Source organism: Ceratotherium simum, chromosome 21 (genome assembly GCF_057802395.1).
Source record: "Ceratotherium simum simum isolate JZ-2026a chromosome 21, ASM5780239v1, whole genome shotgun sequence".
In the NCBI taxonomy this organism is placed as follows: domain Eukaryota; kingdom Metazoa; phylum Chordata; class Mammalia; order Perissodactyla; family Rhinocerotidae; genus Ceratotherium; species Ceratotherium simum.
In genome coordinates, this window is record NC_141920.1 from 1327955 (window position 1) to 1355768 (window position 27814).

Sequence of the window (27814 nt, forward strand, 5' to 3'; positions counted from 1 at the left end):
AGCCGAAAGGTGGAAGCACCCCAAGTGTCCATTGACAGATGAATAGATAAACAAAATGTGGTCCATCCATACAATGGAATATTATTCCGTCATAAAAAGGAAAGAAATCCTGACACCTGCTACAACGTGGACGAACCTTGAGGACATTATGCTCCATGAAATAAGCCAGTCACAAAAGGACAAATACTGTGTGATTCCACTCGTATGAGGTCCCTAGAGGAGTCAAGTTCACAGAGACAGAAAGTAGGATGGTGGGTGCCAGGGGCTGGGGGAGGGGGATGGGAGTTGGTGTTTAATGGGGACAGAGTTTCAGTTTTACCAGGTGAAAAGAGTTCTGGAGATGGATGGTGGTGATGGGTGCACAGCAATGTGAATGTATTTAATGCCACAGAACTGTACATTTACAAACAGTTAAAATGGCAAATTTTATGTTATATATTTTTTTCCTAATAAAAAATATGTAAACCTAGATTTAATTGTGTAAGAATGCTGTGCTTTTTTAAAAAAAAACTGATGGAAATTTATACATGCATAAAAATGGAGAGAACAGAATCATGAACTCCCGTGTCCCTGTAACTCAGCTTCAGGCATAATTTTGTTTCATCTGTACCTCCCCATCCTCCCACCCTTGCTGAATTATTGTTTTTTTTTTTTTACTTTTTTGCTGAGGAAGATTGTCCCTGAGCTAACACCTGTGCCAATCTACTTCTATTTTGTATGTGGGATGCCGCCACAGCATGGCTGACAAGTGGTGTAAGTCCACACCTGGGATCCAAACCCGCAAACCCGGGCCTCCAAAGCAGAGCACACAGAACTTTAACCACTCAGCCATGGGGCTGGCCCCCCCCCCTTCCTTTTTCCTTGCCATTTATCTGTGGAAGAAACTGAATACTTTGTCCTGTAGAATTTCCCACCTCCTGCGTTTTGCACACCCAAGACCTTTTGTTTCCTAGAGGCTGGTGAGATTCTGGTTGTCTGCTTGTACTAACTAGCCTTCTACTGCGTGAGGTTGAGACTGACCTGCCTGCTCAGGGCTGGTCAGTCTGACCGAGTGTTAACACTGAGGCCTTTTAAAAAGCGTGTAGGGGCAGAGCCGCATGAACGAGGACCTGCCGCCAGCAGGGCGCTGCAGGAGTCAGCTCTTAGTCTTACGTGTAGAGAGAGCATGCCTGCCACGGAGCACTCCTCAGTCTGCGTGGAATCAAACAGGTGCTCGTGGGGGGAGGGTATGTAATGGGTCAGAGTGTCTGGGGCGGTGGAAAGTTCTGGAGGTGGATGGTGGTGATGGTTGTACGACAGTGTGAATGTACTTAATGCACTTGAGTTGCACACTTGGTAAATGTGTGCAAGTAAAATGGTAAATTTTATGTTGTGTCTATTTGACCACAATAAAAATAACAAATATTAATATAGCTTCTCTTTTTAAATATGAGAAGCCTTTACAATGTGGTCAGGCATTTTAAGAATCTATTGGAAAACTAAATAAAAATACATATAACTATTTGAGAAAAATGTTTGAATTCCTGTTTTTATCATATATACCCTCTTACGATATGTGACCTAAGTTTGTGAAAGACACCTTTATTTAACGATATATTTTCAAGTAGTTTACTCTTAATTTCAGCCTTTTGTGTTTTTTGAAGATAGCACTTTTCATATATGTGAATTCAGTACATTAATGATCATTCCTCTGCTTTAGGAATTTGAGAGTGTATTTTGCGGCAAAACTGGCAGAAGGCTCAAGTTGACCAGGCCAGACTCCTTGGTGACATGTCCCGCACAGGAGAGCCTACAGAGTAGCCCGGCCATGGAGATCAAGTGACCGGGACTGGACACTCATCCTGGGACGGGCTCGGTCGTTCCCTCGTGGCCCATAAACGTTCTCTACAGTCCTGGAACTCGGCTCTGACAGTTTCACTCTAAAGGGACATGACTCAAGTTGATGGGACTCCAGGGGGGACTTTGGAAGCACATTTTGTAAAAATATTTATCTAGAACAAAATACTTGTCCACTCATGTCCTCTTAGACCATTTGGGGATGAAGACATCTTGATAATTAGTAAGTAATTTTCAATTATCTGTCTGATTCCATCATGTTTTCTTAACATGATATCTTAAAAAATTAACATCTTTTGTAATTTCTTTAGTCCTAAAAGGTACATTGCTTTTTATTTATTTTATCTACATTTTAAAATATGCCCCCTTAGCAACTGGAACAAGTTAAATTGTTCTTAACTAGAAGCAGTTTGGAATTTTATTTCACTTGTTTATCACTTCCCCTTGTAAGGACTTCGTCTCAGGGTACTGTATTGCAAAATGCAGTCCTATTTTAAACCTTTTGCTAGAAATTTTCCAGAGACTTCCTTTAAAGCTACTTTTGTCCATAAATGAGACACTGTCACGGTAGATTGCTGCAGTGCCCTCATTCTCATACTGAGAGTCTGACTTTCTGTGTAATAAACTGTAGTGTTCGGAACTGAGTTTTTCAAATGAGTGGCTTTATTTATTACAACAGATAATACCAATAGCCTTTAGTGCAATACAAAGTCACCTTCAATAAATACTGTTAATTGGACACAGTTAGAAGTTTGTACACAGAAGCAGCAGGTAATCAGACCAGACGTCTGTGTGAAAGGGACACTGTGCATTGGAGCCTTTATTTTCTTCTTACACTGTGGCTGTCATTAATCTGAAGATTTACTATATCATTTTGCTGGGATTGTATCTTAGTCTTTACACAAATGCTATGTAAACAAGTTGCTGAATATTTTTTATCTTGTGGAATTGTACAGAACTTTTTATACGTACACCTATGTCCTCTCAAATGTTGGGTTTACAGTTTTATCACGTAGGGCCTGTGTCTGAGGTATGACGGCAGCTGAATGGACCGATGCCGGTACTCGAAGAGACACAGCTGGATGGAGGATGCTCTCAGGGACCAAGTGTCCAGTCGCTGCCAGTGAGGACACGGAGGGGCAGGCCAGGAAGGCCTTGCTGGCGTCACGGCGCGGCGCGGCGTCCACTCCTTAATACCAGACGCTGCTGATCCCTGGGTGTCCTTCCACAGCTCACTGCTTAGCTCAGCATCACTTTCTCACTTGCTGCTTTAAGTTATGTTTTAGGAGCTTCTAGGTCCTGATTTTTCCCCAGCGCCTGCCATCACGGCTCCTTGGCAGGCCGAGGTGTCGCAGATGCCGGGGGTCCCCTGAGCTCCAACAGCCCCAGGAAGGCCAGGGTCGCCAGGCAGCCCGGGCTCGCCGGGGGCCCCGTCTCGGCCGTCTTTGCTCACGCCCTGCACGCCTTGCGGTCCTTGAGAGAGACCAGGAAGGTGAGTGTAGACGTAGTAAGAACAGAACGTTCGTGATCAGCATGCCACCCAGCTCTTGTGTTTTCCTAGCTTGTTTCTGAGCTCTGGAAGAGGCCAAGGGGAGGAGAGCCAGGCCAGGAGAAGGGCAAGGGCAGAGGTCTGAAGTGGGCAAGGGTGTGGCGGGCACAGCCAGAGGCCAGGCGGAGCCACAGGGAGCCCACCTCCAGGTTTGTCCTACGTACGCCAGCTCGGACTTGAGGAGAATTAATTGGTGCCATGTGACAAAGGGGTCTGGAGTGAGCCAGGGGGCCGCTGTGGGAGTAGCTTGGTGAGTGATGAGGGTGGCGTGGCAGCCATGGGAGTGGACTGGGTGTGAGCGGAAGAGGAACCCCCACCGGGGTGGTGGGCACCTGAGCAGGTGGGCGGCAGGTGGAGGCAGAGTAGGTCAGCAAAGCAGAAACAGGAACGTGGGGTGCAGCCTCGAGGCCAGGAGATGAGGGTGTTTGCGGGGCTGGGGGAGGGCCCCCTGTGGTGTGGAGAGGAGCCAGAGCCAACAGCTGTGTGTTTTGGGAAAACCAGCAGGCCTTTGACTCCCAGGATGTGTGTGCAGATGAGAATGACCCCGACGTCTCCGAGAAGGCTTGGGAGGGACCGCGGTGGTGCTGGCCTTCTCGAGGGTCAGCGGCTCCTCCTCCCTCTCGACAGAGCATTTATATTCAGCATTAAAAATCCAGACATTCAGTGTACATGTGGGTCAATGAAGAGAAAATTCTGTTGGAATTTAACTGAAATAGATACTAGATGGCTTTAGTTAAGTAGAATTTAACTGAATCTACTTAACTAAAATAGATGCAGGAGGGTCTGTTATTGACTAAACTTTTACATATCAAAGTGGTTATTGAAACAGTTCCTAACCTTGCCTCTAAGAATGCTTTGGCAAGAGAAAGATGTTGTTCCATTAAAAGACAATGAGGGGCCGGCCCCGTGGCTTAGCGGTTAAGTGCACATGCTCCACTACTGACGGCTGGGGTTCGGATCCCGGGCATGCACCGACGCACCGCTTGTCCGGCCATGCTGAGGCCGCGTCCCACATACAGCAACTAGGAGGATGTGCATCTATGACATACCACTATCTACTGGGGCTTTGGGGAGAAAAAGAGAAACAAAGGAGGAGGATTGGCAATAGATGTTAGCTCAGGGCAGGTCTTCCTCAGCAAAAAGAGGAGGATTGGCATGCAGGTTAGCTCAGGGCTGATCTTCCTCACCAAAAAAAAAAAAAAGACAATGAGACATGTTCATCACCCAAAGTCATAAAATGTCAGGAAAGGTGCCCCAGAACACAAGCTTGTTAACGACAGTGGCCTCGTACCTTGGAGCCCCTGGTCTCCGTCGGGCCCATCCAGACCCACGCCAGCCGAGCCTTTGTCTCCTCGGTCCCCCTGGTTTCCTGTCAAAGGCATTTGACATGTGCACATGTTTAGATTCAAGTTTAAAGACAGACTGGTGTGGCGTCACGGACGACACCACAAGTGTGTGACCCCGCCTTTTTACAAGTGGGGTGCATACTTTTTAAGCTTCCTACAGAAGTGAAACACCTTGACCTTTGGTCAAGTCCACACAGCACAAGCATAGGGCTCGACGGAGTCTGACGAAGTGAACCCTCCCACGTGGCTGACCAGCACCAGGGCAGCCACTTTTGATGGCATTTTAGTTTTGTTCAAACTGCTTGTGCCTGTTAAATAGTTGAGTGCTTGTTTTGTGTTTCTATTTTCAACATGATTTTTGACCCACGAGTTATCTACAGGTGTTTTAGAATGTCCCTCTAACTGTCATTCCAGCCTCCCACCTCCTGCTGGGTTTGGTTGTGGTGGCCACAGTGCTGACAGGCGTGCCGAGGTCTCCTGCTGGGAAGGCCCATCTGCCAGCCTGTGCCTTATGTGATGTAACGTGCCTACGAGTTACTGTGTTCCTGGTCAATGGAACCTTTGTCGGTGTAGCGACACCCGTACAGCACACAGCATTCCTGGAGGCGGCCAGTCTTCCCTGATGTTAAGTAGCAACCCCAGCTTTCTTGTGGCTGCTGTTTGCCAGTGTCTTTTTTGATCAGAAGTGTAGGCCTGACGAGCAGCGCGAGGCCACGGGGCAGTCAGTGCTCATCTCATTACACAGGGACACTGGCGGGGATGCCGTCCGTGGCTGTGGAGTTACAAGCTGGCCCCCCATGGGGTGTGGGATTTCCTGGCCTCTGAGGCCCTGAAGCAGTTGGTTCTGGTGCAGGGTCCCCAACCCGCTGCCTCCCTGACCCACTGCCTCGCTGACCCACTGCATCCTGGCCTGCTGTGTCTCGGGGCGGGAGAGGGTGGGAACGACAGCTCAGCAGTACCAGGGGCTTCTGCCTGAGGACGTACAGTCTACGTTCTTGTTTAATTCTCGCGATAACCCTCAGGCACCCCATGCTGCCACGTTGAAGGGACCGAGGCGCCAGGAGGTGAAAGGACCCACCCGCTTCCTCTGGGGGAAAAGCCCTCTTCAGACAGGGAGCGAGGAGATGTGGGGCGCCCGGAGGACACACGGACCCCTGTGTCTGTGTGGTGGCTTCACTTCAATATTGTCATGGGGCTTTGCTGGGAGAACCCATACAAGTGATTAATGCTAATTTTGAATTTTAGTTTCAAAAGTCTTAAAGGCATTCAGGTCCCTGTTCGAAGAAGACCCCGTGTGGTCTTTCATTTGAAGACAGCGCCCCTCAGTGAGGGACTAGCGTGCAGGCCCGGGACCTGAGCCCTTAGACAAGGCCCCGAGAACAGGAGCTGTGGGGGATCTGGGACGGGCCTCACAGCCCTGAGGAGCAGATGACAGGGACGTGCTTGCCCTCTAGTGTTGACACTGCTCAGTCTCTGAGTGTCTCAAAACAAGTGAGGTAGCACCGCTACTCATGGAACACTTGCACCTGCTAACGGGTTTAAAGTTAACCTCACAGAGGAAGAAAAGAACTCAGAATTAAGTTTCCCTTAGAAACTTTTTCCTTAAGCTGTTTTTTAGAGACAGAAAATTATCTGGCCAATAAGTTGGAATGAACTGGAATCATGTTTAAATCCTTGATTTGGGCCATGAGGCTGGCCAACTGGACGCAGGTCGACTTGAGGGCAAACCGTCAGAACTTGAGAAGGAACCGAATGTTAGAGGTTCGTATCCGACAGTTCACAGAGCTGTCATTCGTGCCCCAGGCCTCCCTGGATGTCAGCACAGTCAGCGTAAACAGATGGGACCACCGAGGGGTGAGCAGTCAGTGCGAGCGTCTGTGGTTCCATCTCGTTTCTAAATTACGTTTCCTAGTTCTTGATGGTCCTTAAAATGGATTTTTCAATTTTATAATTTTTGCCTTTTGCAACAGAAATGTTCATATATGCGAGTTTTCATTAAGGTATGTGCCACTAAGTATAAATGGGGTGCCTGTGTATTCATTCCTCACATTTTTATCAACCTTTCCTCCCTAAATGTTGTTTTGATGGTATTTGAGAAAAGCATCACACTTTAAAAATATTATAGTACCTGTGGGAGTAATAAGGCATTCACTGTGCTGGGCCCCGAAAGCATGAAGGCCCCGTCAACCTGAGCACAGCCGGCTCTCCCCGGGGGGCAGCTCAGCCTCTCCTAGCATTTGCATGCAGCATTTCCAGAGGAGCCATGTGGACTGGGGGACAGGAGGCCACTCAGACACACGTGTCAGACACGAGTCTTCGTGAGGCTGGGTAAGGCCCGAGCGCCTGCCTGCCCGCTCAGGTCCAGGTGACTTCAGGTCCCAAGTTTCCCTCAGGGTCTCTTCCCTCCCTTGTCCCTGCAGAGGGGAACATCTCTGTTTGGAGGCGTCGGGTTTCATGATGTGGGGAATGTCTGGGGGTCCTGTCGTGTGGCTGGGGGGCTGCCCACAGCAGAGTGGCCGTGTGGTGGGGTCGATGGAACTCACCTCTGGGTCCGGGGTCTCCCAGCTCTCCAGTGGGACCACGATATCCAGGGGGCCCTCGAGCACCAGGGTGACCAATGGAGCCTGGGGGCCCCGGGGGTCCTGGGGGGCCAGCTGGACCAGGCCGACCAATGGATCCCGGCGCTAAAGGCTTCCTCAGGTGAGCAGCTAACTGCGCAATTTGTTCTTTTGGAAAACAAAGATAAAAGCATTTATTCAAAGAGGATTATCAAAAACATTTTATGTGAAACGTAAAATATCTATACTGCCTTTGAGAAGGAAGTTTTGTTTATTGATTGAAAATGGCTTTAACTGCTTTGGGGTGCGTCGTAAACGCTGTGAGATTTTCTCAGTGTACCCAAGAGTGAATTGCAGGCCTAGAAAGGGGGATTCTCATTGTTTTGGAGCTCCTTAAAAATCCTGTGAATCAGAGTGGCCGAAAGATGTCCACTTGGTCTATTCAAGCTGAAAGGGCACAATTATTTGTCCCTTGTCCCTATTCATTCAGCAGACACTTAGAACATCCACCATGCGCCAGGCTCTGTGGGAAATCCTGCGGGGAGGGAGCCCTCATCTAGTGCAGATGGACAGACTGGAGTGCCAACACGGGCCCCCAAGGACCACAAGTCAGCCCGAAGCTCAGCTTGGCTGGGAAGCAGTGGAGATGAGGCTGGGGGTGAAGGTAGGGCTGAGGCGTGTACCCCCTGCGCGGGGCACAGGGAGCCACCCGTGGGATGGAGAGCGCTTACCGCTGATCATGTCCCCGCACAGCTCCCGGATGTGCTGCTCGCTGGCTTCTTTCCCCTGAAATTCACCCCCCAAGTTCATGAGCATACTGGGGGCGTGCTGGCACCTCTCTGAGGCTCCCCCCGCCCCACACCCTGAAAGGTAAGTGACCTCAACAAAAGAAAGAAATGCGTACCGGGACTCCGGGCTTCCCGGTGATGCCAGGCACGCCCTGGACGCCCTGGAAGCCCACGGGGCCAGGGGGGCCTGGGAGGCCCTCCACACCGCTGGTGCCATTGGGACCCTGGATGCCTTTCAGGCCCAGCTCCCCTCGACTGCCCGACTGGAGAGAAACAGCAGGACGAGGTGGGTCGGAGGCGAGCCACGCCCTGGAGCTGCCAGCCCACCCGCTGCGCCCTCTTGGCCAGCGGTTTCCATCTTGCCTGGCTTCAGAACAGAGTGAGCATTTACAAACTGCAGGTCCAGCAGTGCCCCAGGCGCCTGGGGGCCTAGAGGGGCCGAGAAGCCAATGGGCTCCTTTGGATGTTGTCACTGGAACATCTGCCAGGTACTCACCTCTCCTTTGGGTCCAACAGGGCCACTGGGACCCTGCAAAAGAGAAGAGGTGCATTCTGATTACTCCAGTGTTGTTGGCAGCTGGGTGGGACTGAGTTCCCAAGGAGCCAATCTAGCACGTTACTAGTTGGGGATGAAATAAAAAATCAAACCATCCACAAAACTGCTATCAGACTACGCCAAAATGTCGGCAGCCGCACTTCCTTTGATTCTTCTAGGTACTTGTTTTCATGTTGCTGTGGTTGTATTCTATCTACCCTTGTTTTTTAGCTTATTTCCATAAAATTTTAGCTTATTTCCTTGTTTTAATAGCTGCATGGTGCTTTTTCTCGTACACGTGGACTTTGTTCCCACTCTCTTATTGTAAATGATGCAGAGCTGAAGGTCTCTGTGCCTAGAGCGCCCCCCATCTCCAGCTGTGTCCTCAGGAAGCTGCCCAGCTGGATGCAGACAGGGACATGGTCTGACCAGACAGTTGGCCCAGGACCCACTCATCCGCATTGCCATCTGGTTGAAAGCCTGGGCATCACGCTCCGCTCAGGCCACATCACTGACTCCCCGTCAAGCCACAAGGGAGAGTCCAGGGTGAGGCTGTTCAGCCCCCACAGCCCGACTGCTGAAGTCACTGGGGGCACAGTGCACGATGTCCCAGCTCGTGGGCACTGCCGCCCCCATCAGATCATCGGGAGGTGGATTCCCATGGTCCTGTTTGTCAAGGTTGTCTAGGAATTCGCCAAAAGAAACAACACACACAGAACTGGGATTGTCTTGGCTGGAGACACAAGAAGTTTGCACTGGGCCCCAGGTTCTGCCGGAGGATCCTTGGGCCAAGCCATCTCCATCTCACCCAGACACAAGAAAGGCTTCACTACAGAACCAGACATCCTGCCCCGTGGAAGCCAGAAAGATCTTTCTCCCCTAAACCCCATGACGGTTCCAGGTCAGTTACCTCCAGGAAAAATGTGAATCCGTCGACGAACTCAATCAAGGATTTTATTTTAAACTTAACCTGAGTTTTAGCTCTGTGGAAGCCAAGTTTGCATTAGTTAAAACTCAGCTGTGACTAATTCACGCTGAAAGGCCACAGATGGAGCGACTTTACAGGCAGCATCTCTGTGCAGGAGAGGGTAGAGAATCCTGCAGCCAGGCCTGCGGCCGCCTCTCCCCACAGGCCCTTCAGGGCCGGTCAGCGGCCTGGGCCTCCGCTGACCCTCGGCTTCCCACCCCCTCGGAGTTTCTCCTTCTGCCTGGATCTGCAGACACCTTTTCCACAGATAGGTGCCCCCACCGCCCCCGGAACGTGGCGAGTTCATTCTCAGTTGTTAATAAAAGTGGAGTCAACTTAATCACACTTACCAGTTCTCCTTTATCCCCAGGAAGACCATCGGAACCTGCAATCCCCTGAAAATGACACACCCCAAAATTAAAAGAACTGTTCACGACTTAAGCTGTCGTCAAACCTTGGTGGGAGCTGGTGCAGGAGACCCAGGCCCAGGCAGGGACCAGGCTGAAGTCAGTTGTTGACGTGATGAGGCTTGTCCGCCAAGCAGAACATCAGGTGGGTTTAGACTGTTCTAGGCCTTTGACCAATGTAGCAAGGGCCTGGTGCTCCCTGAAGGTCAGGAGAAGCAGAGCCACAGCAACAGAGGCCCCTTCCACCCCTGAGCCTTTCCAGAGAGCAAAGTGCTCCTGGAGAAGCGAACGCGTTTCTCATCTGCTTCTGCACACAGAGGCCTGGAACCCGATTCTGCCCCTTTCCATGGTCACTTTCCCAGAAGGCCAGCAGGAACACGCCTTCCCGTTTGAGGGCCCAGGCCAGAGGCAGCTGCTGTTGTACCCAGGAGCCAACCGGCGACCTTGGGCTGGCTGCCCTGCTGTTTGCACCCAGGAAGGCAGCATGTGGGTCCTGGCTTTGGCTCCGGGGCTGGGTGCCCAGAGCTGTCGTCACTGCTCCATGGGAGAGGGCGCCGGGGACCAAGACCGCAGGAGGGAGAGAAACAAGAGTTCTGAAGACGGCCCAGAGCCACATCTGACTTCAGAACGGGTGCCCACTCACCTGGTCTCCCTTAGAACCTGCGGCTCCTCCCGGGCCCTGCAGCAGAGAGAAGGCTCAGCGTTAGAGGAATTACAGGAATCCCTAAGGTGACCTGCTCCGAGTTGTGGACCCGGGAATGTGTATGCTGCCCACACAAGGGGCCACCGTGGAACAGGCTCCCTCCCCCAAGCGACAGACTGTGCTCTGTGTGCGTCCCTAAGTGTCTCAGGGGTCTTCCTGTAGACCCGCCTCGTCTTTTTATGGATGCCACAGTGTCGCACCACTTGGGGTACCACAATGGTCTAACAGGCCTCTTCAGAGTTTGTAATTCCAGTGAATTGGATATCTTTGCACACACAATCCTCGGATAATTTCACAAGAGTGGAATTGCCGAGTCAGAGCCAAAAGTGCATATGAATCATCTTCCCGGCGGACTGAGAGGTTAGGGGCATGTCTGGGAACTGGTATGATCGCCCCTAAAACATTAAAATAAAAATTGTCCATTTGCTTAAGAGCAGCCTGAGTGAGAACCCACCTAAAGGGCAGAAGGTGGGGACTTCCCTTTGAGTCCAGTGTGCAGAGGGCAGGAGCGGGTGAGGGGCTGGGGGACCCAGTGCTGGCCCCACACCCCCACTGGGGACCGGCCAGCACCCAGGCGCCTCTCTCCACCGGCTCCAAGGCCCTGGCCTGGTTGGTATGTCCCTGACCCCTGGAATTTCCTGCCCGGAGGCTGCCCCGGCACAAGCTGGTGGTTTCCATGGCCCCGTCACTGCCGGGGATGAAGGGGCATCTGGGACGTTGGCTCCTGGGCCTCCCTGTCTGCAGTGATGTCTGGAGGCAGATGTGGCCTTTGCAGGGTCTCGAGCGCACCTCTGAGGAGGGCTCTGTTGCTGCCCGGTGGGCAGGCGGCCACGGAAGACACTAGGAGTTCCCCAAGGACCTGGTGCAGTGCGGCTGAGCTGGGCAGAAGTGCACACTCAGACCCGCAGCCTGCTCCCCGTGAACCAAGGCCGTGCCCTGGTCACCAGGCAACAAACAACCGACCTGGGGCCCTCTGTGCCCTGACTCACAGGACGATGGGGACCCCACAGTGAACCTACTGGCTGTTGTAAGACCACTAGGAAAGAGTCTTGAAAAGTTAGAAGCAGTGACAGTTACGGTAGTTTAGGGCGATGGTTTTCACACTTATTTACAGCAACATCACCCTGCCAAGTCCAGCCAAGTCCATCCTCCGTGGAGTCCAGCAGAGTGAGCAGAGGGCCAGGAGCCACTGCCCCTCCCCTCGGCCCCACAGGCCCCACAGAGCCCGAGCGTGCAGCTGCGGGGCACCGACAGTGTGCCATACGCCCCGAGGGCCTCTGACATAGGGCCCTCTGTCTGTATGTCCCGGGGGCTGTGGATGTGGGGCTAGGGCGCAGGGGTGGGACCCCCCTGCTGGGACTGCCACTTACCCGGTCACCTATGTCACCTCGGAGGCCTTGGGGGCCCGGCAGGCCAGGGTCTCCTATGTTGCCCTTCCGGCCCTACAGACAGGGACCCAGCTCATCAGCACCCACAAGAGAGCCCAGCGGGGACCCCGCCCCGAGCCCGGCTGGCCCACCTGGGGTCATTGGGCGCGAACCCTGACTCCAAATCTCACCCACCTGGAAACCTCGGACACCAGGGGCCCCAGGAGGGCCTTGTGGGCCCAGAGCCCCCTGAAAGACAAGGAAGGTGTGAGTCTAGCTCTGCTTCCTCCCGGGGGCTGGGCAGACACAGGAGCTGGTCCCCAGCCATCTGGCCCAGTTGCTGGGGACAGAGGTGGGGGCTGTCCTAGGGGGCAGCTGAGGGGTCGCAGAGGTCAGGCACATCCTCGGACCCCATGCATCAGCCAGGCTTGGTGCTGGGCATTGCGGCCCCACAGCTGCTGTCATCATATCTCCGTCTATGGTGGGGACACACGGAGTGGGAGCTTCCTCTGCAGCCCCCGGGGCTCAGGTGAGCCGCTCCCCTCAGCCAGGCATCATGGCTTCAGTCCATCAGCACAGAGGTCTCAAGGACAGGACAGCTTGGGCCTGGCCCCCACCATCTCCTGGCTTTCATGGACTCCGCCCATGGATGCATCCAAAACGCCACCCCAGCCCACACAGAAACTGGGCCACGCTGAGGCGGCTCCGTGCCAATCCCCCCTCCCCAGACCGCGTCCCCCACTCACCGCTGAGCCCCTGTGGCCAGCCTCGCCGCGCTCCCCGGGCACACCAACGTCTCCCTATGCATAGGGAGGGGGTGATGTCAGCAGGGTCCACACACTCGGGGTCGGGGGGTGAGGGTGGTGGATACTTACAGGGATGCCGGGCTCCCCCGAGGGACCGGCCTCACCCAGCTCTCCAGCTCTTCCCTGCAGGGGAAGGGAGACCCTGAGTGTCCACCCACGTCCCCTCCGTCCAGGACCCAGGCGCTGGCCTCCCCTCCCCTGGGAGAAAGAAGCCACGTACCAGTTCTCCCTTCTCGCCCTTGGACCCTGCTCGTCCTGGGAGACCCTGTGGGACAGAGGTCAGGGGTCAGAGCTGCTGAGCCCATGGGCAGCAGCACACGGCCAGAGGCAGAGCACCCTCAAATGGTGGGGCAGTGTCCTCCAGCCCTGCTGACCCCGGCGAGGGGCTCCGACCGCTTCCTCGGCCTCGATGCAGAGACCCTTGCATGAGTCTCCATTCAGGGACCCACGGGAGACACCCCCATTCTGGGAACACCCCCTGGCACAGTCCCCGGGACCACTACAGAAAGCCCCTTGCACTCACCGGCAGCCCGTTGGGACCTTTCTCTCCCGGGGCACCATTGCGACCAGCCTCTCCCTGCAGGAGATTGTAGGGGAGGGGGTACTGAGGCCTCAGAGGCTGAACTCCCTGCAGACCCCTCCTCCCCCACAGGCGCCAGCTGAGTACCAACCTTCTCGCCATCAAGTCCTGGAACGCCGTCCCGACCGTCCTTGCCTGGCATGCCCTGGGGACAGAGGACAGTGTAAGGCCAGGCAGGCAGTGTGTCCGTGCTCCCTGCTCCTCCCCATTCCCGTCACCCTCCAGGCCCCCCCCTCCAGGCAGCAACCTTCCCCATCCCTCCCCACCCTGCACTGGGCCTGCACCTCCTGGGCCAGAGGACCCCCAGTGCCCTGGGATGTCTGTGGTCTCACGGCTCAGTGGCCACGTGGCAACCTGTGCTGCAGGTGAGGGGAGCATGGGCGCATGAAGGGGGGTGCCTGTTTGAGCCCTTGCACCGCCCTCCACATCTGCCCAGACTCGTCACAGCACCCCCAGGGAAGCTCTGTTGTGGCCTGTTTTACAGATGGAGAAATTGAGGTTTGGGAGCCAGGATTTGGGCCCAGGCCTGCCTAATCCCACACTCTTGACTAATTCCGGAAATGAGGACACAGCCAAGTGCTGGGAAGGTGGCAGGAGAGCAGACGGTCCCCCTGCATTCGCCCTCCTTCAGCCCTGCCTCCCCATCCCAGGCCGTCCTACACAGACAGGGACACCCAGGGGCCTGTCCTCTAGGGCCACAGTGGGGAGGGGCCCAGAGGGGCCAGGAGGGAGTGTGGGTCCAGGCTGAGGATGGGCATGTAGCAGGGACGAGGGGGCACGGGTAGGGAGGGTGGGTGCCCTGGGGCCCTCAGAATGCCTGTACCTGTGCCCACGGGGCTACCCCACCTGCCCTCATGTCTCATGTGCCCCTGGAACGCAGACGAGCTCAAGCCGAGACCCTCTACCTCTGCACAGTCGGGAGGGCAACGGTCTTCGGGCCATGCAAAATGACAGTGGGGGGCTGTTCAAGCACTATTGCTATTTCCAGACGCAACAGCAGAGCATGAAACCGAGTGAGGGCCACACACCAGTGAAGCTGCCTGTGCGCAGCCCAGGACCGTGGAAGGAGAATGACCCCCCGGGGGAAGCAGTTGCAGCGGATGGGAAACCCGGTGACACCGGCGTCTGCACAGCAGTACTCACCGGCTCTCCACCCGGCCCGGCCACTCCGGGGATGCCTTTGAGACCAGGTCTGCCCTAAAAGACACACAAGGACCGCAGGTGGGAGCGTGAGGGGGGCTTGGGTGGGAGCTGTAGACACACCCAGTGCCCATCTTAGGATCCCGTGGACTCTGCAGCATCGCACAGCCACCTCATGGACCTCTGGCTGCTAGGTTCAGTCCAGGGGGAAGACAAGGTTGGTTTGGGGGCATCCGCAGGCAAATGCCAGTTTGGGGACGGTCCCTTCAGTTCATTTCATGAGATGCTTGATTGTCTCTCGGCTTTACTCGTGTTCACTTGCTCAGCCCGAGAGTGGCTTTCTCTGTTCATCCATTTCACAGCACAAGGCCGAGCATGACCGCCCAGGTCCTCTCCATATGTGTGCATCAGTGGCCAGAATTTGCACCCAGGAGTCAGGTCCTACAGTCCCTGCCTGCCCAGCTGCTCTGGAGGGGAGCTTGTCAGACGACGGCAGCTTGAAGGAGCCACCGGGGAAATGGGGGCCGGTCTGTGGGAGAAGAGCCTGGGGCAGGAGAGTGCTGGGGACCCCTCCAGGCCAGGCCCAGCACATGTCCAGTGGTCACCTCCACCCACCCCTCATCCCCCTGGCAGGTGCCGTCTGCGCGTCCTCCCCCTCCCTGTAGATCAGGTTCTTCCACTTACGAGGTCACCTTTGGGGCCGCGGAACCCCTCTGGGCCTCTCTCGCCTCTGTCACCCTGAAATGACAAGGGTCATTTGACCCTTGGTCAAATGGTTAACAACAGGAAGAAAGTGGGAGAGCTGGTCTGAGGTGTGACTGGCCCGGGTCAGCCCTGGAAGTGGTCAGAGGTGGCGGGACTGATGCTGCTGACGGTGGCAGAGGCCAGAGGGACGCTAACTGCACCTCACTGTACGTCCAGAAAGAGAACAAATGCAAATCTCCACAAAGGACAGACAGACTCCTTTGGTAAACTCGCCTCCTCAGGGGTGCCTGCCGGGGTGTGCCACATGTGCCCCCCAGCTGTGCCCACGGCTACCTGCCCAGGTGTGCCCACAGGACAGCTCAGCCCCAGGAGGGGGCAGCAAAGCCCAGAGGGGTTGGGGGAGGTATCCGAGTGAGGAAGAGGGAAGGGGACAGAGAGCCTGGGCCTGCCCGGGGCCACCCTCCACCCCAGACACACACATACCACTTTCCCGGGGGCTCCTGGGATTCCGGGGGGCCCTCGGAATCCGATGGGACCCTGTGGAGGAGAAGGGGGCATCTGGGGCCTCCCGTCTGAAGCCTGGCCAGCATCCCCCAGAAGACCCAGCTCCTTCTGGAGGGGCCCTGCTGTGAGCACCCCTACCTGAGCACCCCCGCAGCAGGCCCCTCCCCAATTAGCCACCCAGCGCTCCCCAAGCCCCTGTCCCCCTCCTGCATTTGCCAAGGCTTCCCCTTCTGTCCCCCACTTGCCCCTCCCTATCCCCTTGGGCCTAAGCCACAACAGCCTTCGTAGACCTCAGTTTTGGGAACCATGCGAGGGAGTGGAGGCCCAGAGGCAACCTTGCCAAGATCACACCGTCTGCCTACAGCCACAGGTGACGACCAGCACTCATGGGGCCCATCTGACATCTGGAATGGCCCCCCAACCGCCTGGGCTGACTTCAGGCTGGCCCACAGCCCCCAAGGGGCTGGGCTAGGTGGGGGCCAGCAGACTTACCCGGTCCCCGGGGGGCCCGAGCGTCCCTGGCAGTCCTCGTAGCCCCCGAGGGCCCTGCGGAGAGAGAGCTGAAGATTCAGGGCCCGGGCCAGCAGCCCCCAGGGACTCACAGCCCCTGGGAGCCACCAAGGGGCCCTGGTGTCTTCCCAGAAGCCCTTGGCCTCCCCTCAGGCCCCAGAGGGGTGATGGGGGCCACCACCCTGGGATCAGCTGCCTGGTGGAGGCAGGACCCCAGCCTGGTTCCCGTCGTGGGTGTTGGTGGACTGTCCCCTACAGCCCTGAGCTGCCCAAGGGGGTGGCTGTCCAAGGGGCTCCCATCCTGCATCCACACCCCTGTCCAGCCTCCCACCACTTACCTGCAGCCCCACGGTGCCCGGGATGCCGGCGGGCCCAGGGGGGCCAGGGTCACCCTGCAGCGGAGGCAGAGAAAGTGGTGGTAATCAAGTGGGCCCGGAGGTCTCCCAGGACCTTTCATGCCCACCGGTCCCCCAACCCGTGCCTGTGTAGTGGGAGGCGTTGCCCCACTTCACAGCTGAGCCTTGGAGGCTGAGGGGGCACGTGGCCTCTGTTCCGGCAAGGGCCCCACCCCTTCCCAGACGCCTCCTCCTGGCTGGCGTGGGCCCCCTCTGCTGGGCACTCCCACCAGCCACACCCCATTCCTTCCATGGGGCAGGGCGGCAGGGACCACTGGGGGACACTTCAGGCTGAGGCCAACCTTCTGTGGTCACCAGTGGGGCCCACTCAAGCTCAGGGCGCTTCCATGAGGCCAGGCAAGCAGGGGTCTGTGCCGGCTCTGCCCAGCCAGACCCCGCCGGGGAGGCGTGTGTGCCAGCTGCTCAATCAGGGTGTGCCCGCCATGAGGCTGGCACCCCTCACTCCTCCACCGGAGTCCCAGCCCCCACAAGTGCCTGTCCCTCCCTGCAGCCACTGCCTGGGCCAGCAGCCCCGACATGCCGGCCCGTGACACCCCATGCTCACCTTCTCCCCATCCTTGCCGACTTCTCCTTGATCTCCTTTGTAGCCCGTGGGTCCCTGGAAGCCAGTGGTGGGTGATGAGTCACAGCCCCACCCCCAAGAGGCCTGAACAAAAGCCCCATGGCCTGCCAGCCCGGGTGGGGAAACCGAGGCCTAGTTGGGAGGGGGCAGGGCTGGGCCAGGGAAGGTGGTTGGGGGCCTGATGCCAGCTCTCTGCTGAGCCCTTTCTCAATGCCTCCCAGTTGCAGGGGCCACGCCAGCTCTCAGCGGGTCACCAGTGTTGAGGGGGGATGGGGACAGAGCCAGGACCCCAGGAAGGGCGGAGGCCAGCCCCCTTTCTTCCTATGACAACCCTGGAACCAGGGCAGGCTTTCTGGACCCCCATCCTCCCCCCACCGGCTGTCACAGCTGGGGCCAGGCTGCCTCCCGAGGGGCGTGAAGCTGGGCTCAGGTCTGAGTCACCCCATGGCTGCTGCTCACCTTGAACCCTGGCATTCCTGGGGGCCCAGGGGGGCCTGGTGGGCAGATGGCCGGGCACTGTTGGAAAACAGAGTGGTCAGCCCCCTCCCAGACAAAAAGGGCCGGATGGCAGCTCTGAGCAGGACCCTGATGCCTAGGTAGCACCCAGGAGCCCTGAGATGGGCCTTTCCACACGGGCAAAGGGGACCTCGGGCCACACCGGGGCCCCAGACAGAGTCTCATTCATACTGGCCGCAGGGCGGCAAGGCGCTGTCCAGAGCCAGACCTTGGCCGCCTAGCCCACACAGCCTCCTCCTCACAGCCCGGCTCCAATTTCTCAGCTCCAGTGTGGACGCCGGGTTCAAAGCAGCCATTCAGCACGGTGGCTGTTGGCCTCACAAAGGGGCCTTCATCCCATGCCCCAGCTCCCGGCAGCGAGCTTCAGGCTGGCTTCTCCTCCAGGCACAAATGTGCTCTAGGAAGGGATGTGTCCCTCAGGCACAGACTGGATGCTCCCAGGCCTGGGATGGCGTGGGGATTCTAGATCGTTCCACCGCTGATCTGGCACAGAGCTAGTGCCGTCAACCTCCTCCCCAGCCGCTCCTGCCCGGCCCGTCATGAGGGGCCCAGCCATTCTCATTCTGGGAGATCCCTACACTCCCTCTGGGACACCAACCCGTCAAGCGCTTGGGACATGGGGTGGGGGCGAGAAGAGCTGGCAGACAGCAGCAGTGGGTGAGCCAGAATGGGCCGAGTTCTTCCTTCAAGAGCACAATACCCCTCCTCCGTGAAGCCAGGGCCTGACCCAGTCCACGGCCGCACAGAGCAGAGAAACAGACCTGGGGCCGCCCCAGTTACTGGTTTTTTTTTACACGAGCGACAAAGCTCAAAGACCAAAGGAAGAGTGAGTCTCAGACTTGAGTCCGGAATCTTCTACGGTGGGGAAACATTCTGTCTGCACCAGCCAGTGCGGCCGCCACTCGCCACGTGTGGCTGAGAGCACACGGAGTGTGGATTTGATTTTGCTTAATTCAGATTCACGCAGCTGCACGTGGGCCATGCAGGGGGACAGTGCAGGGCCTGGCGGTGGCAGAGGTGGGGCAGGGAGGGCGGGGGAGGCTGTGCCTGGAGGGGGTGTGCCTGCATGGAGCCTGTCCCTTGGGAGCCCCCATCCCTGCCTTCCTGCGGGTAGGGAACAGGCCCCTCCCCAGACGGTCCCTGAGGCTGCAGATGGAGCCAGAGCCCCTCCCACCAAGGCAGGCACCCGCCCCCCTTCACAAACGGCTGTGCGTGCCCACCTGAAGGTCAGTAGCGCCTTCGGGGAGGACCCCTGGCTGCCCCTAGAACAGAGATGGCTGACTTTGACACCACCCACCTGCCCACCCCCTCCCTCGCCCTCCCTGCCACCCACCACCCTGGGACCACCGGGGGACTGGGGGCCCTTCATCCCCCAAGGGGCATGTTCTAGGCCTCCTCCCCAAGTGGACAGTGCCAGGTGCTGCTGGCCCATCTGCTAGGCACGTGACAATGACAGAAACCACCTGTCCTTGGGGCAGGGTGCCCACCCGGCCTGAGCCCTATCCCCAAGTCGGCTGACCACTGCTTCAGCCCTGGACTCGGCCCATGTCTGGGGAGTGGAGCCGGGAGGGGGCTGGGGGGGCCCTGGGACAGAGGTATCAAGCCCACCATGCAGTCATCCATGCCCCACACGTCCCCTGAGAAGCTCTGGAGCCCCCTGCCCAGTACTTACAGGGGGTCCTGGAGGTCCTGGGGGGCCAGGGAGGCCTGGAGGTCCAGAGGGTCCCTGGGGGGGATTATAGCTTAGATGGAGCAGGACCAGCCCCCAGCTGAGGTGAGGTGACCAGCCACTTCCAGAGAGAAGCCTCCCTTCTGAACTGCGCCCTACGGGGACACGCCCAGTCCACCCACCTCCCCGCCCCGGCTTTTGCTAGCGTCCTCTGTGCCCCTGAGGTCTGGTCTGTCCTAGTCCCTGGATGTCAGCCAGGGCTTCCATCAAGGCCCACCAGGAAAGGAAAGTGGGGGAGGCAGGGGGGAGGAGAAGGGAGTGGAGGGAGGAGGGAAGGGAGGAGGGGAGGGGGAGGGTAGCCCCTAGAGGGTGAATCAGGAGAGTCTCTGGGGCGCCTGCTCCACCTGGTGGGGGGAAGTCTGGGGCAGTCACTCACCGGGGGGCCGCGGAGGCCGAGTCCACCTGGGAGGCCACTCACCCCTGCCTCTCCCTGGGGGAGGTAAGGAAGTGAGAGATGGGGGTCTGCACCCAAGGAGCTCTGGGGATCCTGGGGAGTTCATACCCTACTCCCAGATCCCCATGCAGGGCCAGTCTGCCCACTCTGAAGGGACAGGGACTGCAGGTGGGGGGTCAGGTCACTGCCCCTGAGGAGCCCCGCCCCAGCCCTGGTTTGGGTCCTGGCAGCCAGGTTGGCTCTGGGTGTGGAGGGCACACTAGGATGGGGGCCACAAGGACTGTCGGTACTCACAGGGGGTCCGGGGAGGCCTTTGCCCTGCAAAGCCAAGTATGGAGTCAGATCTTGCTGGGGCCAGGAGGGAGTCTGCCCACCACCCCACCCTTTCCCTCAAGATGGTCAGATGGGTCTTGGGGGAAGAGCGCCCAGTGCAGGAGACCCTCCCCTGGGGAGAGGGCACAGCCTAGATGGCACCCCAGGACCCCAGCCCAGGCACCAGCCTCCAGGAGAGGCTCCTGGAGGACACACCACCCTGGTTGGACGTCAGACGCCCACCGAGAGGAGAGACGGTACTCACCCCCAGCCCGGGCGGCCCTGGGGGTCCCAGGTTTCCCTGTGGAAGGACACAGGCGTCAGGAGCAGGCTGGGCCCATGCATACTCGCCTGTTTGCAAACCCGTTCTCCTCCCTCCCAAGTCCATCCTACAGCTCCTTTCAGGGGGGTCCCCACTTTACAGAAGACCGAGATGGGGTGGGGGGACCTCTGATGCCCCAGTGGTCTGGGACGGCTCCTTTGCCAACAATCCTGCCTAGAAAAAGCCAGAAAAGGTCTTTTCCCAGGAGTGCTGCTGGAAACATGTGGAAAGAAGCAGCACATGTGCCGGGTGGGCCTCCAGGAAGGCCCAGCACCAGGGCTGACCTGAGCCACGCAGAAGTGCCCCGTGTCTGTCTCCTCCAGGAAGCCCTCCAGTTAACCCACCTCAGAGGTCACTGAGACCTCCGACCTCCCACAATAAGGAGCCCGGAACCTCAGGCAGCCCAGTCCTCCTGCTTCCTTGCATCCCAAAGACAGCGTCCTTGCACCCTGTGCCCCCTGCCCTCCCGCCCCCTCCACCTTGCTGCAGGGCAAGTCCTCCCCTCCTGCGTCCCTACCTGGCCAGGCTCCCTGCAGAAGGCCTGGAGCTAGCCCACCCTCCCCCAGTCCTCCCACCCCTCAGCACCAAAGGACCCGCTGGCTGCAGGCAGTCACTCTTGCCCTTGTTTCCAACTCAGAACTCCCACCGGTGAGGTCCCAAAGGCAGGGCCGTGTCCTTGTGGCCCCCCATCTGGCCTCCCTGCCCTCTGCACCCCCAGAGAGGACCGTGGGGGGACAGTCACATCTCGCAGGGAGGAAAGTTGGGTTCAGCTTGTACTCAGAAACCACGAGAGAGAAATCCTTCCTGAAGAGGGTCAGTCAGGAGGTGGTTTCAGTGGGTGATGGTCAGACCTAGGGGACAGGCTGGGTGGCGTGGGCCCCCCGGGTGGACACAGAGAGGGGTGGCAGTTCACTGGGGGAGGAGGACACTTGGGGCCGGTCACCCCCAACCACACCAGCCCCCCCACCAAGGTCTGAATGCCAGGACAACTCTGATCAGAGATGGGTGTGGGACAGGGCACCACGGCACAGGGGACCATGACCAGTGGCCACCCTGTGCCCACCTGCCCTCTTGCCCCCTCCACCACACCACATGGCGAGGCCCAGCTGGTCCCAGTCCTGGCAGCGGCCCTCAGAACCGCCAGCCCCATGCCTTGTAGATAGAGGGCCCTTACCTTGAACCTGAACTGAAGCCACTTGACAACGTGGTTCGGGTACTTACCCGTTCTCCAGGGGCACCCTTGGGTCCAGGGGGTCCATCATGCCCAGTCAGACCCTGGGGAGGGAGACGAAGGGAGGGCTCGAGGGGTCACAGGGAAGGATATGCCCCTCACAGGGGGAAGATCAAGCCAGGGCCCTTCCCTAACTAAACTGAGTCCAGAGAGGCCTCAGGACCTTTGGGTCTGGTACCTTCCTCTTCTGGCCCCGCCCACTGTCCAACTGGTGTGCCCAGGGGCTCCGGGTGGAGGCAGGGCAGCCAGTGACCAGAGCTTCTGCTGGAGTTAGCAGCCCAGCAGGCAGGAGAATTCACTCCTCAGAGCCGGCGCCAGTCCTCACAAAACCCGCTGGTCCTGAGCCCAGGCCTTGAGACCCTGATGACCCATGAGGTGGCCTGGGGCTAGGAGGGGCCTGGATAATGGGCATTTGTTCCCAGATAAGCAAGAGCTGGTGGGACTTCCACCTCTACTGTGGGCTGGCTCTGTCCTCTGCCAGCCACCTTGGCCAGACACTAAGAGGTCTGGGATGAAGGCCAAGGGACCCCTGCTGGGGGACATCCGGAGACTCTGGGGACTGGGCTTCCTGCTTGAGCAGGCCCAGCTGGAGAACAGCAATTACCTGACTCCAGGCCGGGAGGGGAATGGGGGGGTCGCGGGGTGTGGGAAGGGAGGGGTCTCAGGGGAGGGGGAGGGGAGGGACCTCTGGGGAGGGGGAGGGTAGGGGGCTCTGGGGAGGGCAGCACACTCACGTCCACCCCGGGCAGGCCTGGCAGCCCGGCCTCTCCTGGTTTCCCTGGCTTCCCCGGAGCTCCTTTTGGTCCCTGTGTGTGGCGGGGTGGGGGGGGTGGGAAGGGCAGAGGCATGAGAGAAGGTGGGCCGGGAGCCTTGGCCTTCACGGAGAAGAAAGGTGTTTTCCAGCAGGGTCACCACCAGCAATCCGAGATGGGTGCCTCTCCACCAGAGGCCCAGCCCTGCCTGCGGTCCTGCAGACCCGAACTCAGCTGGGGCTTACCCACCCACCCCTCCCTGGGGCTGCCCACTCCAGCTGACCGCCCTCACTCAGTCACATCTGTGGGACGTTCACCTGGACCCTTGGTTCAGCTGGTCGCCTCAGCCTCCCCAGCTAAGGATGGGTGGGTCGTCCTGTGGGACCCCCAGTGAGCCCAACGACCCTTAACTCCTGGGCCTGAACAGCTCCGTGAGGGCTCGCTTGTGGGACCTCTGACTGTCTGGCCGTGCAGGGCTGTATGGACCCCTCCCCTGGCCTGCCTGGGCGCTGGCCCAAAGAAAGCTTCAAAGCCAGACCCTGCCCAGAGACACTGAATCCCACGCAGTCTCCTCCCACCCCTTCCTGGCCCAGCACAGTGTGGTGGGAAGGGGTGTCAATGACCCCTCTGTTCTAGGCCCACCCCCTCTCCAGACGGGAAGGGGCTGCCTCTCCGCCCACCGCAGCCTGGACACTCACCGGGGGCCCAGGCAGACCTGGAGGGCCAACTTCTCCCTGTAGAGGAGGAGACACCCACAAGTGACCGAGAGTCCCCTGGAAACCCCACCCCAGGAGAGAGCTGGGCCCCAGAGGCCCCAGGAGACAAGATGGGAGCCCCTCACCCCTCGTCCACACCTAGGGCACCTCTCCTCCAGGGCCAGGTGCAGAGGCAGTGGCGGGGAAGTGGTGAGCTTGACAGATGGGCCTGCAAGGCCCACACAGCTTTTGGGGACCACTTTGAGGTCACAGGGACAAACCCCAGAAACGAAGGGAACACGTCACAGAGCCCCTCCCCTCCACCCACACGAAAAACTTCAGCAGGCGGGCTGAGAGGCCTCCCGCTCCACCTGGTCAGAGGTGGCATCCCCCAAGACGCGCAGAGCAGCAGGAAGAGACCCCAGCCTCCCCCACACCCCCTGTCGTGACCACTATGCCTGAAATCCTTTAACCGAGGCTTCCAGGCTAAGTTTTAAGTGGAAGTGTTCCCAGAAGGAACTATTCAGCTTGGCTCCTGTCAGCCTGGGAGCCCTGGGGCGCCAGGTGCCCAGCCCCCACAGGAGGTGGGGAGGAGGGAGGCTGCCCTGAGCGACAGCCCTGAGAAGGGTGGAGGGAGGCTCAGGGCTGGGCAGGGCTTGGGGACTCCCCAGGAGGCTGAAGACCGGTGTGGGGGGCTGCACCTAGGGAGCAATATGGGTGAGGAGAGGCCTTGGGAGGGTCCTCCGCCATCCATGGAGGTGGCTGAATGGGGGGCTTTCACCCCAGACGGTCCCCAGGGGACAGCTGCAGGATTTCAGCTGCCTCCCCATGTTGCGTGGGCCACACTTGGACTGGGGCACCCACGGAGGATGCCATCTCTGGGGCAGAGCCAGCCTCCAAGCCCCCTCCAAGGCTTGCTCCAGCCCCCAGCAGCCCCCAACAAGACCCACCCAGAGGGACAGGCCCCACACCTCCACCCGCAAACCCCAAGAATACAGGAGCACGGGCCCCTCCATTTCCAGTCCAAAGACCACCATGCAGCCCCCCAAGTGCTCTGGGGATGCAGTCCCCGTGGGGTGTGCTCCAAGTAGGAACAGGGGTCATCTTTGTCCTGTTCCACACCCCACAAGGGGTGCTGGCTCATCACCTGACATCGCCCAGCCCTCGGAGGTAGACTTAGTGTTTCCTCCATCAGTCCTGGGGGCTCAGGGAGGTTGGGGCCAGAGCTGAAACCCCACAGAACCCATCCCGCCCTTCCCACCCCTCAAACTCACGTCAATGCCGTCCTTGCCCGGCTTCCCAGGTGGCCCTTGTGGGCCAGGGGGGCCTCGAGGTCCCATTTTCTGAAAATGGAGAAATGTCATTAGGCAGCTGCGCCCCACCCCCACCCCCTGTCCTGTGGGGTTTGTACCCCTGGTTGGCCCTCGGGTCAGCCCAATGAAGTGTCCCCTCTTCCTGGTCCCCGGCACTGAGGCCTGTCACGGGGCCTTGATGCCGGCCCACCTCAGAGACCCCAGCAGCAATATCTATGCTGCTCGCTTGTTCAGCCATGAGGGGCTGAATCCCGCCCGGCAGGGAGCTGGTGGGAACAAAGGCGACATTGTGCGTCCCTGGTGGCGGCAGCAGTGCCGGCAGCAGCCGGGCCCCAGTCAGGCGAGGACGGGGCGGCCTCCTGGGCTCATCCTCAAGGTGTCCTGGCCTCTGTGGGGGCTTAGCCGAGTGACTGTGACTCTGCACCCCTGGCAGGAAGGTGGGCTATGGGGTGACAAGGCTGCACCGGCAGTCCCCAAGCACCCACGGCATCCCGGCCTCACTCACTGGCCCAGGGTGCCTGGGGTGGGAGGTCGTCCCCTGGCTGCACTGCTTGACATCTGAACTCAGAGCCCCGGACCCCCACCCCGGGCCGCTGTTCTCCTGTGTGAGCCCAGCGCGCCCGCGGCCCCGTGCTCACCTGTGCCTCCGTCATGGTCGTGGCCAGGAGCTGCCCCAGCAGGAGCAGGGCCAGGGAGGGGGCTCCGGCCATGGCTGCACTCGCGATCTGAGCCTTGCCGGCAGCAGTGTCTGGGCTCGGGGCTCAGCAGGCGGGGCGGGAGGTGGGCCGGATGCCAGTTCCCGCCCCGCCAGCCTGCACACAAGCCCCCCATTCAGCTGGGCCCACCTGGGAGGGTGGGGGCTCCCCTGCTGCCTCGCGCCTCCCTGCCGAGCCAGGCAGGGGGAAAAAGAAGCCCAGTGGCATTTTTTTGGCCAGTCTCTGAGTTAAAATTATCCCAGGACTGGTGAGTTACACACATACACCTTTTAGCAAAAAAGAAAGGCGCTCTTTTCTCCCCTTGCCCCTCGCCCCGGTGTGGAGAGGGAAGAATCCCACAGTGAAGGGCTCCTTTGGAGAAGGGGCAGCCCTAGTCCTGGAAATGGGGTGCAGAAGTTGCATACCCCTCCCCAGGGTCCTGAGTGGGACCCAGGAAGCCACTGAGAGAGGGTGAGCATCCCTGTGCCAGGGGCAGACAGGGCCCACCACAGCCCTGGCTCCCGCCTCAGGGACCTGCCCCACGGAAGAGTCTAGGGCCATGCCTGCTGGGCCGGAACACCTCCCACTTTCAGGGCCCCCACCCCAAACTCTAAGGGTACTGTGTAGTCCGTCTACGTCAGCCACCACCGGCAAAGGCCGGATTCTCACCCAGCACCCCCCACCCCGAGAAAGAGCAAGGTGGTGGCCCTGGCCAAGAGGGAGGGAGCACCACCATGACCCTGGGGCCTGAGCGGCACTATGATGAAGTCCGAGGCTGATGGGGGCAGCTCCTGTGTCCCACAAACCATGGGCAGCTAGCTGTGGGGTCGCAGCTTTGGACAAGCTGTGCTTCACCCTGAGGGGCAGGGGAACATCAGGGTAAAGGGCACCACCCAGGGCCAGGACACCTCGACGGCCACCCTAGGGGGCTCTCAAACATTCAGGCCACCAGACAGCCCATCAAACGTGCTGAGTCTCAGCCTCACCCCAGGTGTCCGAATCTTCAGAATTCCTTGGGAAACGCTGCTTTGGGATTATAGGACGCTGCGTGAGCTTTGTTTCTGCAGGTGGGAACTCAGGACCCAGGAGACGACGTGAACATGGAGGGAGGGAGTGGATGGAAGAGGACAGGCAGGGATGCCAGTGGCCCTCAGGAAGCTCACTTCACTACTGAGTGGCACCGTGGCTCCCTCAGGCCTGGCCACACCTCAGGTGGGAGGTGTGTGTGAATTCTATCCTGAAGGACCAAGACAAGCTAGAAAGTTCCTGCTCTCCAACAGAGTCTGAGTCATCCCAGGACACCCTCAGAAACAGCAGAGTGGGGCTGGGGGGCAAGACCCTTCCACCCCAGCAGCTCGCCTCCTTGGTCCCTCCCACGTGGCCTCACAGCCCATCTGCCCTCTCTGCCCCATGCCCAGCACATGGCCAGTGAGGGCTCCTGCTGGACCAGACTCAGAGGAAGCCCAGCTGGCCTTTACTTCGGTCAGGGGAGTGGCCTGGTGCTTGGAATCTCACTCCACCCCTCCAACCACCGCCCCCCCAGCAGAAACCCACCCCCAGCTCCACGTGCAGACCCTCCCCCACTGCTGCTGGGAAATGCTCTCCATGGAGAGCTGCCCCTGCCCCGAAGCCCAAAGAGCCCCAAAGAGCCTCAGTGACCTAGGGCTGGGGGAGGCCAGGGGCTGGCAGCACCGCACCCCCCCCCACTGCCCTGTCAGGATCAGCCTCACCGCCAGAACCAAACCGCTGTCCACCTGTTTCGGGCCATCACTCTCCCGGAAGCCTAGAGGTCGGGTAGGCCAGATCGCCTGCCTGTCCCTACGTCCCTCCGCTGGGCACAGACCCCCTCCCCCAGGGTCGCTCAAGGGCATTTCCTTCTCACTTCAGGCTTCGAGCTTCTCCATCTGAACTTGAGCCCCAAAATGGTCTCAACTGAGGGTCCCGACCACGGGATCACTGGATCCTACTGAGGAGACTCAGCGTTTGATGCCCTACACCCATCTCAGTTCCCCTCTGTGGTGGAAACCCCGTCTCTGAGCCAAACCGGAGGTCAGGCACCTGGGGTCCCTCCCCTTCCAGCAGACCGGGGTGGTGCGGGCAGGCGACCCAGCTGTAAAGGACAGGCCCCTCCCTGACCCAGCACTGGTGAAAGTTAACTTGGTCTCCCCTTCCCACTTGGTCTTCCCCTTCTGGGAAGTCCAGAAAGACTTCCCATCTGTCCATCACCCCTCCCACACCATCAACGCTTTCATGGATCACAGCTCAACTCTCAGAAGGAACCACACTCCCCCCTCCTCCCTCCAGGAGAGCAGTGACCTCCATCACTTCATTTGTTCAAAGGCAAGTGTGTGGCCCCCTGCAGTCTCTTCCCTGGTTGGTGCTGATGGTAGAAATGCCGGTGCCCAGGAAGGGAGGGGTCCAGGCCCAGGGGGACAAAGCTGGGCTGAGAGCCAACCACGCCCTGCGGGGAGGAGGCTGCTGTGGGTGGGAGGCGCACTGTGCCCATGCCAGGCCAGAGGGGCCAAGGGGGTCCTGGGAAGGCTGCGGGGGGTCGGTGGGAACTGAGGCTGTCGGGC

The 27814-nt window shown here is 58.9% G+C and overlaps 2 protein-coding genes across 2 annotated transcripts in view; one reads left to right on the top strand and one right to left on the bottom strand.

Annotated features, from left to right (window-relative positions):
- Nucleotides 1-2480, top strand: part of TCFL5 (transcription factor like 5) — a 15198-nt gene extending 12718 nt beyond the window's left edge. The window contains 1 exon segment of the mRNA XM_004430516.3: nucleotides 1700-2480. Coding sequence (XP_004430573.2) covers nucleotides 1700-1822 — 123 coding nt within the window. The 3' untranslated portion in view covers nucleotides 1823-2480.
- Nucleotides 2456-25313, bottom strand: COL9A3 (collagen type IX alpha 3 chain). Its single transcript, XM_004430207.3, has 32 exons — nucleotides 25182-25313; nucleotides 24505-24573; nucleotides 23234-23269; nucleotides 22518-22589; nucleotides 21774-21827; nucleotides 20496-20531; nucleotides 20213-20236; nucleotides 19901-19954; nucleotides 19468-19521; nucleotides 19016-19057; nucleotides 17739-17795; nucleotides 17262-17315; nucleotides 16640-16693; nucleotides 16284-16337; nucleotides 15771-15824; nucleotides 15267-15320; nucleotides 14586-14639; nucleotides 13534-13587; nucleotides 13386-13439; nucleotides 13083-13127; nucleotides 12932-12985; nucleotides 12803-12856; nucleotides 12252-12305; nucleotides 12060-12131; nucleotides 10630-10665; nucleotides 9930-9974; nucleotides 8574-8606; nucleotides 8194-8340; nucleotides 8021-8075; nucleotides 7275-7457; nucleotides 4677-4754; nucleotides 2456-3309 (listed from the first exon to the last, which is right to left on the bottom strand). Exons 1-32 carry the CDS (start codon nucleotides 25251-25253, stop codon nucleotides 3119-3121), a joined length of 2049 nt encoding a protein of 682 aa, XP_004430264.1. The 5' UTR covers nucleotides 25254-25313; the 3' UTR covers nucleotides 2456-3118.
- Nucleotides 25314-27814: the final 2501 nt, after the last annotated feature.

Excerpts from the sequence above, each read along its gene's own strand:
- COL9A3 (XM_004430207.3), bottom strand. The coding sequence starts at position 25,253 with ATGGCCGGAGCCCCCTCCCTGGCCCTGCTCCTGCTGGGGCAGCTCCTG. Across the intron at positions 23,270-24,504 it reads CGGGCAAGGACGGCATTGAC|GGAGAAGTTGGCCCTCCAGG; the intron begins GTGAGTTTGAGG and ends CCTCCTCTACAG. Across the intron at positions 9,975-10,629 it reads CAGGTTCTAAGGGAGACCAG|GGGATTGCAGGTTCCGATGG; the intron begins GTGAGTGGGCAC and ends TGTCATTTTCAG.